Raw genomic sequence first — 18,793 nt, 5'->3', positions numbered from 1 at the left:
TTCTATTAAGGAAAATATTGTAAGTATACATTGCAATGCTACCAAAGTATGTGGAAAGAAATCAAAGTTTTAAATAAAAAATAAAATAAAAACCCCATAGTACTGAGTATCTCTTTGGATATAGAAATTTAATTAAGTCTTTGAAACATTTTAAAAACTATAAACTTAAAATACTAAGTATAGCTTAGTGTAACATAAATTTTACTTCTACCTTATGTCACCATATAAGGTATAAAGAAACTCTGAAGAACTTCAAATACAAAGTATCCAAAAAGAAATTCCAGGGAGCAAGAGGTAAGGGGTCAGCAAGGGTTCCAGGAGACACCACAGCCTGGTGAGCAAGGCCATGGGTGGAAGAACAAAAGCAGCTTCCATCCTTCGAACATGTAGCCATCAAGCCAAAGGGATGTGGTGTGCTGCCAGAGACAGATGTCTGCCCCGTTGGTGTATGAGAAAGAGAAATCTTTTTTTAGGTGTTTTTTTTTTTTTTGTGAGACATAACTTTTAAATTTTATACATTATGTACAGTTGTCTTATCAGATAAAATTTAAAACTTGTGTATTTAGAGATCCTGAGTACTTTTTAAACTTTCACAGCAAGTTTATTTATAAATGAGAATAAGTAATATCAAACTCAGTTTATTTCAGTCTTTTTAGCAAGCCAAATATAACATCAACCTATGTTTAAAAAAGAATTCTCAGAAAGAAAATGAGACATGTATGTTATGCCCCACTGTTCCTTAGCTACACATCTGAAGTTAAATATATTCTTGAGGCCTGGATTCTGATATTCCAACTCCATCCTTAGGACGCAGCACCTATAACAATGCTGCACCTGTAATGATGCTCAAAGATACCTACACAGTCCCTATAACAATGTTCTTTTTCCCAACATTTGGCTCTATTACCACTCTAATCTTACTTCAAAACCGCATGAAGCTCAATATATTATTTCCCCATCTGTCTTCATTTCCATGTGATGCAACAGGAGTTCTAGTCCCAGAGTCCCTTGGTCTTGCCACCCCATAGCTTGGACTATTCTCCTTTCCTAGCTGAACAAGTGTGAAGTCCCTGCCAGTTCCTACACATCTTCACACTGAAAGTAGCCACATGTACCCTGCATAGCTGCTCACTGACTGAATGGAATCTCAGCCCATCTTGTACCAGTCACAGGGATCACAACAGAAGACAAAACACACCTTCCTGTTCTCAGAGAATACACATTCTCAACTCTTTATCTATGAGGGCTGTGTGTGTGCACAACAATGTACAGCACACAACCGAAAGTATCTGTCTGATCTTACCAAAAGCACTCAAGTGTACGGACGGTGTCACTGTGATGAAGCCTCAGGCTCAGGTCAGAGGACACGCTCCTCCTCAGGGAAGATACAGCGACCACACTACTCATTCTCGTCAGTTCTGTTTTGTCCTTTCTTTCTTCTCCCTCTGTCTCAGGAAACTCACTATCACCTCAAACATCCTCTCCTACACTGCCGTTCATTTGTGTCTTTTGTCTGGCTGGTGTTGGCACCATCCATCCATCTCCTCCTCAAACAGAAATGCTGGAGGCAGCAAGACCTAGTGACTAGGGATAGCCATGTTACAATGGAGAATAAATGAGTTAATATGCTGAAAGTGTTTCTAGTAATGCCAGATGGTAAATGGTTACTGGATGAGCAGAACCCAGAAGGAAATGGTAGATTTTGAAAAGGTGACTATCACAAACACAAAAGGAAAAAATGAAAGACATCATACATACTTTAAATTAGAAAGATGGAACACGGTAAGGCAATGCCTTTTTTAGACTTTATAAAATGTACTTACTAAAAAGAAAAGACATGAAGGTAGAAATCACACAAATTTACTATTTAGAAGAATACAAAAGAATTAAAAATTCTTGTATTACCTAAAATAAATGAAAGCATTTTGGGGTTACTTCACAAGTAGAGGCAGAAACTCATCTATTAAATACAAAGTCAGAGTTAATGGATAGACAAGTGAATGGATCTAAAGAGATGAGATACTCACAATTCATCTCGTTAAGCAGTGATGTAATCAGTTACATTAGCTGGTCCTTACCACCGATTCTCAACTTCTTGAATAAACCTAACTTGGTTGTGATGTGTTTCTCACATATTCCTGGGTCAAACTCGTACTGTTCATAGGCTTTTGATTGGGTTAAGGGCAGCCTTCATTTTTCATACTTTTCTTCTATATTCATAAAATATTCTATGAACTATTTATACCTTTCCTGCAAACTCAGTGTTTGCTGGATGTTTTGTAGAATTTGTTAGTAAGACTGTTTAGTTGGCATTTCTCTCTGTGAGAAGATTTTTCTTCTGTGGTTTAAGTGTTTAATTTTCTACAAGTTTCCCAAATCTGTCCTTCTGACCCACATATTCAATTATACCAACTTACACTAACACATTGAGGTCAGCAGTTGATTCTTCCTGATACACCCACAGTCGTGTCACCATGTTCACCCCAGATCCTATTGATGTTTTTGCTTGCTCAATCTTCCTAACACTCTCAGGTTAGCTTCCATACGTTTTACAGTCAATCTACTATGTTAGCTGCACTGCTGTACTCTCCAGTTATGTTTAGTCTCTAGTTCATTGCTATCTACCCCATCTTTACTATTTCTCTTTTATTGGGGGATGTGTGTGTGCATGTCTGTGTGGGCAGGTGTACCCACGAGTTCATCATGCACAGAGGAAAGCCGGATGCTGGCAGGTGGTATTGCCCTCTACTGCAGTGCTTCTCCACCTGTGGGCCATGACTCCTCTGGGAGGTGAACAACCTTTTTACAGGGTCACATTTCAGATATCCTGTGTATCAGGTATTTACATTATGATCCATAACAGTAACAAAGTGGCAGTTATAAAGTAGCAACAAAATAGGTTTTTAGCTGGGAGTCCCCACAACATGAGGGATTGTAGTACAGACTCTCAGCATTAGGAAGGGGGAGGACTACTGCCATACTGTTTTCCAACTTAGTTTTTGAGGTATGGTATCTCACTGAACTGGAAGCTTGCCACTAAGCTAGACTAACTGGGCAGTGAGGCCCCAGGATCCTCCTGTTTCTGTCACCTAGCCTTGGGTTATAGGTCTGCACTGCCATGCTTGACTTTTACATAGGTGGTGAAATTTGAACTGGGGTCCTAGTGCTCTCGCAGTAAGCCCTTTACCCACTGAGCTATCTCCCTGGCCCTCTGTTTTATGTCAATGAGAATAATATCACATTACTCCTATCTAGTTCTCAGAAGTGTATGGCTATTATTCTTCTGCCTCTAATGCTGCAAAGCAAATGTTAAAAATCCACAAATTCACAGAATGTGTTGCTTTAGCATTCATGAATTCGGACGGTGCTTTCCTGATAATAGACATTTTCTAATTTCCCTTGTTTCTTTGAGTCACAAGCTATTGAAAAAAACATTAATTTTCAAACACATAAGAAACTATCACATATTTAAATTAATGGCACTGTGAACATAGACTACATTTTTATGAAACTGGTTGTATTTGACCACGATTAAATATTCTTTGTGGTCAAAAAGAATGCTGTGGTTGTGGGATACAGTGCTCTAGACATACCCATTACATCAAGTGTGTAAACACTCTTATTGAAATGTTTTTTTCTTGTTGATTTTTCTCTGCTCTTCCAACACCTACTAAGAAATTATTTCAAACCACCCACAGCAATAATGGATTTGGCAATTTCTTTCGTGATTCTTTTCCTTTCTTTTCTTCCCTTTTCTTTTCTTTTCTTTTCTTTTGCTTACTAGATTTTAAAGGTATATTAGCTACATGTCAATTTAAAATTGTATTGTCCTTGTGTGGCTTACTAATGCTGGAAATCAATATTATCTCAAAGCCAATATAGTCACAGCTTTTGTCTCTCTCAGTGACTATAACGTTATATATGTTTCTTAAAGAAATATTGCTTGTAATGAGCATCTAATGGGACTTTTCTACTTTATACAACTCGCTTGTACTGTCTGTCTGTCAGTGTATGTGTACGTGCACTGTGTATGTTCTGTCAGTGAATCTGCAGTTATCACTGCTAACCACATGCTATTTATCATGCTTCCTTTCTTCCTCTGCTTACATTTTTCATAATGAGTGTTTATTCTCAACCCCATTTTCATTCTTGTCAAGTTACACTATTTCTAGGTCTTCAGCTAATCAGTAATCTTACCCTGATTCCACATTTTATTCAGCATTTGTCTACATCCATCCACCTTTACCATTCTCTGTCCTCTTGTTCTTCCCACAACTCCCCTCCATCTGTAACTACTCTCGCTGCCCTGACTACCATAGTGAAAGCACCAAGGACTTCGTTCTAAGACACTGCATTCCCAGCTCCACAGAGATCAGGCAGAAAAGAACAAGATGAGGACAAATGTGATGCTGCACCCTGGGAAGGCCAGCATCTCGTTGCTCTTGAGCACATGCTTGCTATACTGTAAAAAAAACAGCTGTGCCAAGAGCAGCCTTTCTGCCCCTTACTGCACTAAACCATTTGTGAAGTTGGCACTATAAAATTCCACCTTCATGTATTAATAAAATAAGAGAGAAAAAGATGGTGTTTCCTACTAAAGAAACCAGCCAGCTTTAGGGAAGCTGGGTTATCAGGCACCTCAGAAGCACTCAGTTTCGGTTTCACAGTTGCCACACATGCCAAGTTAAACACAAGACAAAGCGAAGTAGGAAGGAGCATTGCAAACAGTGAGGCTGATCAATCTGTAAACTTAAAACAGTCCATCATCCAGCATAGCAACATACAGCATCAGCCAGCATAGCAACATACACCATCAGCCAGCATAGCAACATACACCATCAGCCAGCATAGCAACATACACCATCAGCCAGTATAGTAACTTACACCATCAGCCAGCATAGCAACATACACCATCAGCCAGCATAGCAACATACACCATCAGCCAGCATAGCAACATAGACCATCAGTCAGCATAGCAACATACACCATCAGCCAGCATAGCAACATACACCATCATCTAGTATAGTAACATACACCATCGCCAGTATAGCAACATACACCATCAGCCAGCATAGCAACATACACCATCAGCCAGCATAGCAACATACACCATCAGCCAGCATAGCAACATACACCATCATCCAGTATAGTAACTTACACCATCGCCAGTATAGCAACATACAGAAGACAATGCCCTTTAATTGACATAAACTGGATCACATGGAACATTTAGAGAAACACATACAAGAATAAATAAGATACTAATCTTTATGTACAAAGTCTTAAACTCAGAGGTCAAGGCATAATAAATGTGTGTTTTCCTAATACATGGCCCTTTAAAAGGCACTGGCTAATGTGTCTTGTAGCATGCAGTGTACCTTCAAAGGAATTTGCTTTTTAACGTCCTTATTTTTCTTAGATCCTCTTTGCCTTGCTTGAGAGTGCTGGGATTAAAGGCCAGTGCTACTACACCCAGTCTCAATTCTTTTTATTTAATAAAAGAGTAACATACAAGTCTGCGTTGCAATATACTGAATACAAAGCATCAATTTTAATTTTTTGGAACTGGATGATTTTTTAAATGTCTAGCTAATTTAATCCAAATAGTAAAAGAGCTAGTTCACTCATTACTTTTATTTGTCACAGGCAATCAGACACTGGACTGTGACAATACTAAACAACAAGAACAGGGTAGGAGGCACCATGGTCATGGCCTATGTTCCAGTCCCTCTGAGGATGAGGCAGGAAGACTACTGCGGTGAACCAAGACTAAGCCAGACTGTAGCAAGAGCCTGCCTTAAAATAGATAAAGAATTAATCAATCAGAAAACAAATATGGGAATTGCTTAATTGTAGTTAAATATATGAGGATCAATATCAAAGCACAATGATTGGGTCACAGGGTGGGCTTTTATTCAGAAACCTTTCTAAATTGCAGAAATCTTATTTTTAGCTTGCCTTCAGTTGCTGTGCTAAACCACTCTGAGCCAAGGCAATCTGAAGAGGAAGGGTTTATTTGGCTTGTAGTTTACAGTTCATCATGGAGGAAAGCCAAGAAAGGAACTTGGAGGCAGAGGCTGAAGCAGAGGCCACGGAGGAGTGCTGCTTACTAGCTTGGTCTCCATGCCCTGTCTGGAGTGGCACTGCCTGCAGTAATCTGGGCACTCCCCCATGAATTACTACTTAAGAAAATTATACAGATATGCCCATAGACCAACAGGTTCCATTTTCCCAAATGACGAGTTTGTATCAAGTTGAAAAACAACCAACCGACCGACCGACCGACTGATGCAAAGGACAGGAATGACTTAGTAATCCAGAGTACAGAGTACTGTATCTTTGGAAAACCACTGGTAACGGTGGTAGAACTATCTCATTCAAGAGATTTGTAAGTCACAACATTTGTTTGAATTGTGATTTGATTTGGAAAGAAGAAAATCAAAGCATACAATTCCCCATAGGAACAGAGTGCAATTTCACTGCCAACTGGTGTGTTAAGTTTGAGCTACCAACTCAAGCAATGTAAGGGCCTAGCAAAACAGAATCCTGTCAGTGGCACTGAGCGTGACAGGATGGTTAGGGACAGCACCACTTCACCATCTTCCCACGTGAACCTGTCAACATGATTACCTAGATAAGCAAGTCAGGAAAGGAGGGGTCAGCTTCTATTTCTACAATGTTTCCTACTTTCAATAATGCAAACATGTTAGCATTTACTATATAAATAAACCTTAAATGGTGAATGGCACAAATATTACAAGTACTTGCGTCGCGACCATTGGCAGTTCACACCATTCCCAAGGCAAAGCTCCACGTCAGTTGTCAGCATAAACTCCTTTTCTTCATTTGCTTCCTAGGTTTTTAGTATTCCACATGAATTTGCAAATTGCCCTTTCCAACTCTGTGAAGAATTGAGTTGGAGGGGTTTGCAGCCACACAGGAGGAATATATAACACACATAATTTATATTTATACCATGATTACCTAACAGTATTACAGTATCACCTTTGATCCCAGTATTCAGGAGGCAGAGGCAGATGCTCCTCTCTGAGTTCAAGGCCAGCCTGGTCTACAGAGTAAATCCCAGGACAACCAAGGGTACAGAGAGAGACCCTGTCTAAAAGAAAAACAAAACAAAACCCCACACCAAAAAAAAAGGAAAAACACTCCAAACCAATATACATAAGCACTAACAGAGCTTTCAAAGAACATCAGTAACAAAAAGGAATGGAAAGGTTAGAAGTAATGAGGGGCGTGTAATTTAGTGACCATGCATCCATTAGAACATGAGATGTGTGTGTACCTGTAAACAAATGAACTGGTCAGCTTGTCAAGGAGAAAGATACATAACCAAGAATCAGGATGATCATGCACTCTTGGCAAAGAAAATCTGTCCCTCAGTGACCTCAAGATGAGTAGGAGGAACATCAATAGGAACTAGCCAGTACCCCAGAGCTCTCTAGGACTCAACCACCAAGCATAGAAACACATGGAGAGACTCATGGCTCCAGCTGCATATGTACAGAGGATGGCCTAGTCGGTCATCAATGGGAGGACAGGCCCTAGGTCCTGTGAAGGCTCTATGCCCCAGTATAGGGGAATGCCAGGGCCAGGAAGCAGGAGTGGGTGGGTTGGGGAGCAGGGGTCAGGGGAGAGGATAGGAGATTTTTGGAGGGGAAACTAGGAAAGAGGGTAGCATTTGAAATGTAAATAAAGAAAATATCTAAAAGAGAAAAAAAAAAAGAAGAAAAAGAAAGACAACTAGTGAAGTACAGGGTCATCCCCAGCCCTACCCACTGCTTATTCTGCAAAAAGAAACACTGCACCCAGCCAAGCATGGCGGGTCATGCATGCAGTCTCAGCACTTGGGAGGAGGAGCAGCACAATGTCAGGACTAGTCTTGTATTGCTGGATGAGACAATAAAACAACAACAACAAACAAACAAGTGAAACAAGTAAACAAAAAGGGCCCCATTGTGTTCAGGGGTGACCACATAAGAGGCTAAAGGATAAAAGATAAAATAAGTAACTGGAATTTTTCTACAAACATTTTATCTCTGTATTAGGAAAGATTCCCTACTACCCACAAAGTCAAAACTTTGACAGATTTAAGATTAAAGTAAGGATTTTTGTACCATCATCAAAAACAATAGATGACTGACATAATTGAAATTTTGATACTGAACATTCAAAATAAATCTAGGCTATTAACAAGAAATATAAGACAGGCAAAGATAAACACAAATTGCTAGTCAAAAATATGCAGAAATGATCAACCTCTTAGTAAAATAAAACCACCCTGACACCCTATTTAACAGCTGTCAAAATAGCAAAATGAGGACTGGAGAGATGGGCCAGAGGTTAAGAGTCCTGACTGCTCTTCAGGAGGACTCAGTTCAGGTTCCAGCATCCACATGGCACTTGTAACTATTATTTCAGTCCTCGGGAATCTGATGCCCTCTTCTGGTCTCCACAGGCACGAGACACATACATGTTTCCCAGATATACAGGTAGGCAAAACGCTCAGACACATAAAATAAGGAAATTTTAATTTAAAAATGTAAAATGCAGAATGTTGCAAAATACCATACTTTGGAAAAATCTGAAATAAAAACTAGCTATACATTGTTGGTGAGGGTAAAGATTTGTTTTGTCATTTTCTGAACAATGTGGCGGGAGTTAATCACTCTGTGCAGGGAAACTTTTCCTCTGGCCTTCCTGACACACAGGAAGACACATGACAGGATCACTGGGACCCAAGAGTGGCAGTCGGACTAATTAGTGATTTGTACAGAACTGAAATGACTGCAGTTAGAAGCATCTGTCAGGACGTAGGGCTGGCACAGCGAAGGGCAGGAAGATAACGGTGACTAGAGTAAAGAACACCACCATTCGAATGAGAGAATTCCTCTAAATAACTCTAAGCTGAGGAAACACCTACATCAACAGCTAACTGTTGCATAGGTGCGTGCATATGCAGTCGAACTCCTTTCATGCCAAGATGACTGAGCACTCTATAAATACACGAGAAATACTGGCATCCACTTGCTTGTTACAAGTTCACAGATGAATATACTTAATGGAGCACAAACCAGGTCTCATTCTGAGCTAAGTAGAGATACAAATGTGGCAGAGTCAATTTGCACTCCTTGCTCAGCTTTGAGCGTGTATGTGCTCCTGTTCTATCCCTCTTCACTCCCTCCATCCCCCTTCCTAATCTTGCCTCCCACTTTCCTTCCTCTGTCTTGAGGTCTCACTCAGTATCTGACAGTGTCAAATTCACTATCTTCCTGTCTCAGCCTCCCAAATGATAGGACTACAGGCATAAACCACCACATCTATTATCAATTTCTCTTTGAAAAATGCTTTGATAATCTTCCCAAATCCTTCTAAGTATACACTACTACTTTAGCTTTCTTAACTGCTGCTCATATGGAATGACTTTCCTTCTATCCACCTCCCTTGTTCATTCACATAAAATAAAAACCCCTCCGTGGGTATAGAGAGAATTTGAAAAGTGACCCAGCAGCAGTGTTCAGTTCTAACCAAGTACTGGGCATTGGGGGAGCATCTTGAACATACACCAATGGTAAGGAGGGAGAATAATAATATAGTCCTGTGCCACATAAATGTGTTCACGACAAGTTTCCCTTCAGTAATGGTGACACAAGACTGTATTTTCAGTGACATAACTGAGTGTTGGCTGTGTGTGATAGTCCCATAGTTAAAACCTCACAGGACACATTTCTAATAGTGCACTTATTTGGGGTTAAGTAAGAAAGGAGAAAACACCAAAGAGATGGTGATTTTCACAGTCCAGTCTAGCATTCCCCAGAGAGCAAGGTTAACGTAAGCATTGAGTCTGACACGTACTCATGCTAGCCACGCATTACTGATTCTGTCTGGCACTACACTTCAAATTACATGCTCTCTGTAGTTTCCATCCAAGGATCTCAAATATCAGTTTTCTGGGTACAACAATCCTTCATATTAAAATGAGAATTTGGGGATTGGGTGTAGCTCAGGAGTCAAGTGGCTGTTGTCCAATATCCCATGTTCAATCCCAGAATTTTTTTTTTAAAGTGTAAAATGAATTTAGAGTGATTAAATTTTAACCCAGCAGATTCTGCTTTAGTCTGACTACTGACTACTTAACAGCAATAATACCCCCCCCCATACGGCATTCAAATAATGCAAGGATTGATAAATAGAGAAATCAAACTTTTGTTAGTGACCAAGAACAGTGCTGGAAATATCTGAAGGGGGCAACCATTTTATTAAAAGAAAGCTATAATTAGAGTATTTAAACTGCCTTAAATGTGAGCTAGAAAAGATGGTTAATTCAGTAATGTGTTTGTCTCTGACAAGCTGAGTTTGGAACCCCAACACCCACATAAAAGTGTGTCCATAATCACAACACCAGAGTAGAGACAGGAGGGTCCCTAAGGCTCCCAGGGCACCCAGACTAATTAACTGGTAAGCCCTGGATTCAGTGAGAGATCTGTCTCAAAAATAAGGTAGAAGGAACTGGAAAGATGGTTCAGAGGTTGAGTACTGATTGATCAGGCAGCTATAATCCTAGCTACTTTGAAAGCTGAAACAGGGAGATCACAAGTTCAAGGCCATCCAGGGCAACATAATGACCCCTGTCTTTAATTTAAAAAGTTTTAAAAGGGTAGGAATGTAACTCAGTGGTAGAGGACTTCCAGAATTATTATGAGACCCAGGTTCAATCTCTAGTACTGTAGTAAATATACAAATAATAAAATAAATACATATATACACATATAAATAAATATTACATTATCAGTAGCCTTCTTTCAGATTAAGAATAGCATAACTCACTTCTATTAAGTTTAGAACTTGGCTAGACATGCTGAGTTCGCATGATCAACCATCATTCAGTAAAAGGGATGTCCTAGTACTGCTGCCTGTCAGGGCTGTGGAGGTGGCTCAGAGGTTCAGAGTGCTCACTGCTCTTCCAGAGGACCCAGGCTCACAACTACAGCATCACTGCTGCCTGGAACTCCAGCTCCTGAGATTTAATCACTGCAGTCTCCTCTGGCCTCAGTGGGCACCTACGCATACATGTAAAAATCTATACATAGACATACTTCCTTTTAAAATGTAATACTCAAAACACTGTCCCATACAAAGTAAAACTTATCCCTCCGGTACTGTCTACACAAAGATCAGGTTTGCATGTTATGAAGCTTCACAATTCCTCCTCAGAACTGATATGGTAATAAATGTATTTGCTATGTTTTCACTGGGCCACTCCTCAGTGGACAACAGTGCAGTTCAAATGCAAAATCAGAATATATAACACATATAATTTACGTGTGTACCATGATTGCCTAACAGTAGGTACAGTATCTAACTTTTCAAATGATAGTTTTGAAAATAATTTTATCATGTACTCCAATGAGGTCACTTTTCTCATTTAAACTTTTCAAAATTTCTTTCTACAAGGCGCTTTTATTTTAGCTTGCATCTCTACAAGAAGTGAACCCAGATAACCAGTCGTGCCCCTTGCTGTACTACCGCACACCAATGCAGACCTTTCGGCATCTGCATGCATGTTCTTCTCTCACTGCAATTCAATATAAGTACTTAAGAGCAGCTAGCAGTATAATCCCACATGATATTGCATCTGTGTTTATATCTGACTCTTATCATGTGCTTAGGCATGACTTATAAAGGAGAAAAAAAGGCAAAAAAAAACCCACTATGAAATATTTTAGAAATAGTCCCAATATAGCTTTTTCTCAAAGCCACTAAAATTATAAAACAGAAATATATGTAATTTCAAAAATATTGAAGGCTAGACAAAAAAAGAAACAACAATAATTATTCCTCATACTGTTTTACCAGAGTCATCTATCCAAGTGACTGGTTTTGTAGTCTATAAGATACTTTTGAAGTTTGGCTTCATGCTAGAATTTCATACTGTGTGAACTCTGATAAGTTCCTTAACTCATGAAAAAAAAAAAGAAATGAATTATACTCATTCATGGAGATCTCAGGAAGTAGGATAGCAGCAAATTAAAGAGAAATGATATGAAAAGCTGTATTTACAGACAATCCCTGGGAAATTCACACAGACTTATGTGACAAGTCCTATTTATTCAAGACAGACGGTGTGACTACTACATTATGGCAGTCATCAATACATTTCTACAGCTATATTACAATAAACAGGGAAAGAAATGCTTCTAATTTTTAACTGAATGCAAGGTTTAAGGTTTATAGTTATCTTAACATAGCCATAGGAACACAAACAAGAGCAGAACTAAATACTTGAGAGTTTCATGTCATTATTTATAGGCCAAAGGTATCATCTCAGTGCACACAGTTTACTTAAGGTAGTAATTAACACATAACTTAAAAATCATTCAAGCCTCAAAAACTTGTTCTTCTTAATTTATAACTGATCGATTTAAAGCTAATGTGCTGCAGGATTCTTCACTAAAGATGTGTATGGAATGAGAAGGGACAACCACTCATAAGAGGCTCACAGGACCAAAGATCAAACCAAAGGCTACAAGCACACAACAGGAGCCTAGCATCCAACTCAGCTCCCCAGCCTATCTCCCATCTTAAGTTTATGTAAGCTGTAGGGAAATCACTCCCCAGTACTATCTATCAACCACTTCATTGAAACCTCCTTTTACCATACCTAACCATGGACATCTTTAACATTTGAAAATGTGTTTTTTCAAAACCCCTACTATCAACAATAACAATAACAGCAGCAACAACAACAGGTTAAATAGTATAGTGGTGAATATACAAAATAAATATAGTTATTTCATTTTCTTTCTCAAATCTAAAACCAAACTTTTTATAACTGCTTTAATGTGATACCAAAGAGTACAATCACAAGATTTTAAAGCTTAAATGTGTAAGTATATTCATATGATATTCATATGAACACATTTCTACCTTTGTGGTATCAGTAAACTAAAAAGCACTTAGGTTGGTTTTAAAGCCTCGGAAGGAGACAGAAGGATTCCCTATCAGTACAGAAGACCCACAGCTTCTGATGCTACACCAATAGTCGTTTTTCCTAGCATCCTCTACTGGTGGTTTTCAAAGACAGCAAGAAGAAATGATGCTAATGATAGAAAGGTATGTGCCTGCTATTCCATCTAAGGTGAATTAGTCAGCATGCAGTCATCAAGAGCTAGAGCTCATTTGTCAGGAATAAAAACGGGAAAGGAAAAGAATAGAACTTTGGGAAAGAGAAAATATTTTAAAATACAACAAAGCATCACATTCTAAACAGTAAACATCAATTTCACCAATTCTTCTGCCATTCCTTTAGACACCTAGCATCACCACAGCATCCTCACACAAGGCCCCATGATGTAGGCAAGCCTGCTCAACCCTTCACCCTTGTTAAGTTACAATTTTTAGTGCTGTCATCAGCGTCCTAGCCTATAGCCATATTATAGAAGGAAAATAAAAATGTTTTGCTGCTGGCTTAGCCATAAAATCTGTATTTCAAAATGAATACAAATATTATTTATACATAAATAACATAAAATATCTCCATTACTATTTCCCATTTTATATACCACTACTTATTCATTTAAATGGATTTTAAGAGTTAACATTTTTCCAGCCAATCCTCTGCTGAAACATCTGCAACTTAAATATGACTGCATTGCTGAGAAATATTGACCAGTACCTATCACCAGGTTTCACAACACAATGCGTATAACTTCGTTCTTAATGGCTGCAATGGTGAGCGATAGATGAAAGCATTTGAGAACAAAAAGGAAATACAAAGAGAGAGCCAAAAGTGATGGAAACGGGAGATACCTGTGGTAGCAACGAGCTCTCTCGCACACCTTTTGTTTTCTCCGAGAAATGCATACTGCAGTCAAGACATTTCAGGCACAAGAGCCCCAAATCTGTTTTTCTAATATTAAACACAAAGGAAAAACACTGACAGCAAGCCTGGTATATAAATCCCTCCCTTGAAAAGGAAGGCAGCAAAAAGGAGGCTGACATACACGCAGGAAAAAAACTAAACACCATCTTATTTCTACCTGCACAAGTTGCCATTTGCTGCAGCGATCAGGAATCTCCTTTTTCCTGTTGATTTCAAGCGCCTTTCAGAAGAGCCTCCCCCGTTAAGTCATCTGTTGATATGCCTTACGTATGTGATATTTTAATATCACAGGGTTGCTAGGAAAAAAAATCCATTCTTTCCTGTTCAGGTAAACATGTTTACAGCAGCTGCACAGACACTGGGTGGTTCAGACTCACATGTCACACACATGTCGTCAGCAATAAGAAAAGCCCCTTTCTCTGGCGATTAACATTTTAAAAAATATAAGAGCAGTGAACAGCCCTCTCCTAACCAACTTACCTTTCATAAAGCCACATCAGCAATAGCAGCAACAGCTCAATGTAGAACAGACACTATTTGACGCTAGAAGCAGGAAATTACAATTGCGGTAGTCTGTGCTCAGGTCCTTGCCACAACCAGTCACCTCTCCACAATGACGCTACCAACACACCTTTCCCTTCGAAAGAACCAGCAGGCTTCTCCGAAATGCAACGTTTATCTGAACAACTGAAAAATCATTCATGGCAGCGGGGATTTTAATGTGGGCTCAGATATATTCAAAATGTGTTTAAAACCGAGAAGAAACCTCTTTGTAACAGCCTAAAATCTTTGTATCTGCTTCTAGACAGGAAATCCCACACAAAATCTAAAATTGCCAGGAAAGGTTACAAAACCTGGCGTTTGGCATCCTGGAGGGGAGGGAGCAATGCAGGCCGGGCGGGGGTGGGGCGTGGGGGCGCGCCAGGGTTGCCACTAAAACAGGATTTCCTAGTTCTCTGGACAACACATCGATGCCATCAGGGGCGCATTTATTCCCCCAATCTTAAAAACTCGTCGTTCAACACCCCGCAGGAGCCCCACGGAGCCACTGGGTGCGAAAGGCATGAGGAATTCCTTATATAGCCGCGGCCGCAGCAGCACAGGGCTGTGGCCGCCCATCACCACACGCAGGTACCCGGGCGGGGGCATCCCTCGGCCGCCGCCGCAGGGACTGTCCAGACAATGACCAGGAGCAGAGGCTGTCCGCGCTGGAGCCCCGAGCACACACTCGCCTAAGAGAGGCACCATCCAGCAACTCCCGCGTCTCCCTACGTTGGGAGAGCCCACGGGGCACCCACCGACACAAGTCGGGGTGTTTCATTCTCTCCTAGTGCCTGTGGCTTTTTTCCCTTTAAAACAAAACAAACAAAACAAAACAAAACAAAAAACCCACCACCAACAACAACAAAAAACTCTGTAGGCAGGCCGAGGTGTGTGTTTCCCTGGCACATCCGCGGAAATCAATACCCCGCGCAGCTGCACCGCGAGCCGCAGCCCCGTGCGCTCCTCGGGCCGCCCGCCCCCTCCCCCACCCGCCCCACTCGCGACTGTGAGCGCCAGCCCAGCTCCATTATCTGTCCTCTGCTCGCGCATTGGGCCCAGGTAACAACTTCCCCAAACCGAAAGAACCAAAGCGAGGCGCATGCACACAGCCCCGTGCCCGCCCGGACTCGGGCTGCCCGGGCGTCCCGACCTGTCTGTGCTGTTTCCCGGCCCGCAGACGGCGAGTCCACGCACACACCGGCCCAGTGGCAGCAGCTAGGAGCCACTAGAGCGTGCCCGGCCCCCGACGGGCACCGCAGGCGCGGGGTTCCAGCCCCCTGGGCGCCCGACTCACGGCGGCCCCGCGCGTCCCCATCCCCGCCCGCCCGCGAGCGCGCGGGGCGCAACTTTCCCGCGGGCGCCCGACCCGGCGCGCAGCGCCCGCTCCCGCGCACACGCGCGCACGGCCGACACGCAGCCGACACGCAACCAGCCCGCGGCCGCCCGTCCTCTCCCGCCCGCGCCCGCCCCGCAGCCCGCGCCCGCCCGCCGCAAGTTTGTTCCCCGCCGCTGCGGCCTGCGCGGAGAGAGGATCGCGCGCGGGGAGGCGCCGAGGGGCAGCAAGAGTGGAGAAAGTGCGGAAAGAAGCAACAGCCGCTCCACCCGCGGGCGGAAAAGTGGCCGGGCGCGGCGGCGGGATGCGGCGCAGCTAACGGTCCCGGGCGGCCGCCGGAGCCGCTAGGCGCAGAGGCAGGTAAGACATAACGGTCCAGTCCAGCAGCCGCGGCGGCGGCGGCGGCGGCAGCGGCAGCGGGGCGCACTACTTTACTTTCCCACTCCACTCGGCCCGGCCCCGCCGCCGCCCCCGGCCCGCTTAGCCCTGCGCCCCTCGCCCGGCCGCCCGCTGCCCGCCGCCGCACCGGGCCCCTCCACCACTCACCGTTATTGCGCCGCGGGTTCGCCTGCTTTCTGCGCTTACACCTGGGGCCATCCGCCATGATCCTCTCGCTTGTGTCTAAATGCTCGAGTCACCTCCTCCCTCCCTCCCTCCCTCCCTCCCCTTCCCCCCCCCCCCACCCGCGGCCTCCACCCCTCCCCCTCCCCACCGCACCTGGTTTACGACACTCGAGGCTTTACGACATCACCTTCCTAACACCTAGCGGCGCTCGCTCTACGGCCGGAACCTTGTTGCTAGGGCCGGGGTGGTTTGCGGCAGCCTTGGACGCTGCGGAGTTTGAATCTTGAAGGCGAGGGAAAAGTTTTGCTCAGGTGTGGTGGAGTAGCGGAGAATAGTGCTGGGGCTCTGGGGACAGGAATGGGAGGCGACAGCGTGGCTTCCTAGGCCAGGTTGAGCTGGCGGCATGGGCCACACCCGCTCATCCCCCACGCGGACGAGTTGCGCACTTAGCGGAGACCCGCGCGCTCCTGCTGTTGGTGCGGCGACCCGCACGTGCGCGCCGGGGACGTGGACAGCCGGGACGCATCGCTCGCGAGCTACCTGGCTCCTTCTGCCGCCTCCGTTCCCTCCCACGGATGCGCGGGTTTCCTCAGCCTACCCGGACGGGAAGTGACTGCAGTTAGGTTGAACTTCAGCAGGACAGAGGGGCCCGCCAGAAATTCCGCTCACAGGAAAGCAGAATGAGTAATCCCCCCGCACGGTGCCAGCGCCTAGCTCACCTGTCACCCTGCCTATCCTATCCTGCAGGATCCCAGGGTGGCGGTACTCAGGGTTGTAGTGACTTGCCATTGAGGCATAACCTATAACCCGAAAAGTCAGGAGCCTGAGGCAGGGGGATATCTGAGAGTTTGGGCTACAGAGTGGAACCCCGTCTCAAAATAACTAAATTTTACACTTATCTGAGCAGTTGTCGCACTGGGAGGGCCTCAAGGCTAAAAGCAAGGGTGACTAATGTGGGCTGACGCTGGTTTTTAATCTTAAGTCCTTCGACTTTGTACAAGACCCAAAATACCTTGATACCTGTTTTCAGAAATAGGGACTTAAGTTGACCCTTCTCCCCCTGCTTCCCACCCCTTTTCAAAGGAGGAATTATGTGGAACCACTCTATGAGATAAATGAGCTAAGCCATTGTTTCATATATGTAGTTATTGTATTGTTTTTATGGATAGAGATAACATCCCATAAACATGCCTTATAATGTAAGAAATACTACATTAAATAAGCACAGTATGGATAAATGACACCTGCTGGTAGGTTTCTGCCTATGGAGTCTGCCATACCCAAGGAAGGGGGTTTTTATGGTGATACACACCAGCAGTCTTTAAATGTGGGAGGTGGAGGCAGGAAGGTCACAAGTACCAAGCCAACTTTGGTTTGAATAGTGAGACCCTGTCTGTAAAAACAAACAACACCAACGATGAGATGTTAAAAGATTCATTAAACGTAAGTAAGTGTACAGCCAGAGTCCAGTAATTAAAAAGTGCTGGCTATAGATTAAACCCTTCCCATGTTTGCTGTGTCTGAATAATAGGACTATACATGTAGTTTGCATATCAGATCTGTTCACTGCAAAACTAGACTTTTTCTTGGTGCCTGTTCATACAGGCAGTGCTTCTTCAGTACTGTGTTCACTGAAACATACGTGTCAGAATTGTGTCCTTGGATTTCTGGCCTTGAATCACCATGTGTGGTTTAGTCCTTGGCATCTTGAGTAGCTGGCATTATTCAAATGAGCCATGGCCAGGCCTCGGTGACTTTCTGAATCACATCATAAACTTTTGTCTTTTACTGGAAATTGTCTAGTTTCCAGCCAAAAGGAAAAGAAAATGTTCTCTCTGCCACAATTTTACCTTCCCTTAAACTTGGAGGGGTCACACTTTCAGTTCTTTTCCTGGCTTGTGAACACTTCTGTGTTATTCTTCAGGCTAATAATCATAGACACACAAACAGCCCAGAAGAAACTTAGTTCCTTCTGTGCTTCTGTGCTAGCTACATCTGTAGCCCAACTACAGATGTAGTTGGGCTAGGTTGCATTATTAACTATGGGGACAGTAAACCTTTCCGTGGGATTGTCTGTATCCTCAGCACCTACCAGTGCTTAACCACCTTGTAATGTTTAATAAATATTTCTGAAATAGGTTTTGTCTAAGTTTCCTGAACCTGTTCTTGTCAATAAAGTAAAGGTTGTGTGTCTTACTTTATCATCGTTCCAGGAACTGTTGAGGTGAGTGAAGCCCAGTAGCTACCATCTATGGCGTTTCTAGACCTTAAGCTCTCCGTTTTCATTTTCCTTTTCCCTAAGGCATTACTTCTGCTCAGTTTGATTTTTAAAATACATCCAGGAAATACTGGTGAGCCAAATCTACACAAAGTTTCACTTTCACAAAAACCTTTGATAACTTACAAATTAAATATTTGGCTTCTGTTCGTATTTCTATAGTGTTATTGAAGAT

The 18,793-nt window shown here is 42.9% G+C and overlaps 1 protein-coding gene and 1 pseudogene across 9 annotated transcripts in view; one reads left to right on the top strand and one right to left on the bottom strand.

The window, feature by feature from the left end:
• Zeb1 (zinc finger E-box binding homeobox 1) overlaps window positions 1-16,851 on the bottom strand; it is a 183,508-nt gene extending 166,657 nt beyond the window's left edge. For 3 of the 8 annotated variants that reach the window (XM_029471835.2, XM_029471834.2, XM_029471830.2), the window contains exon 1: window positions 16,323-16,402. Coding sequence is in view for 1 of the 8 variants with exons in the window: in XM_021150623.3 (XP_021006282.1) it covers window positions 16,323-16,380 (58 nt within the window). In the remaining 7 variants the exon portion in view is untranslated. Of the gene's footprint in view, window positions 1-14,380; window positions 14,990-15,593; window positions 15,708-16,322; window positions 16,423-16,493 lie in introns of those variants that run through there. The other 5 variants (XM_029471837.2, XM_021150623.3, XM_029471836.2 and 2 more) reach the window with 5 other exon arrangements.
• LOC115029867 (uncharacterized) overlaps window positions 15,543-18,793 on the top strand; it is a 98,006-nt pseudogene continuing 94,755 nt past the window's right edge. The window contains exon 1 of the transcript XR_003835426.2: window positions 15,543-16,136. The product of XR_003835426.2 is annotated as an uncharacterized LOC115029867 (transcript). The remainder of the gene's footprint in view (window positions 16,137-18,793) is intronic.

The sequence above is a fragment of the Mus caroli genome, unplaced genomic scaffold, assembly GCF_978045245.1.
Source record: "Mus caroli unplaced genomic scaffold, Mus_caroli_1 scaffold_19, whole genome shotgun sequence".
Taxonomy (NCBI): domain Eukaryota; kingdom Metazoa; phylum Chordata; class Mammalia; order Rodentia; family Muridae; genus Mus; species Mus caroli.
Note: the sequence above shows the minus strand (reverse complement) of the source record. Positions and strands in the feature narration are given on the sequence as shown.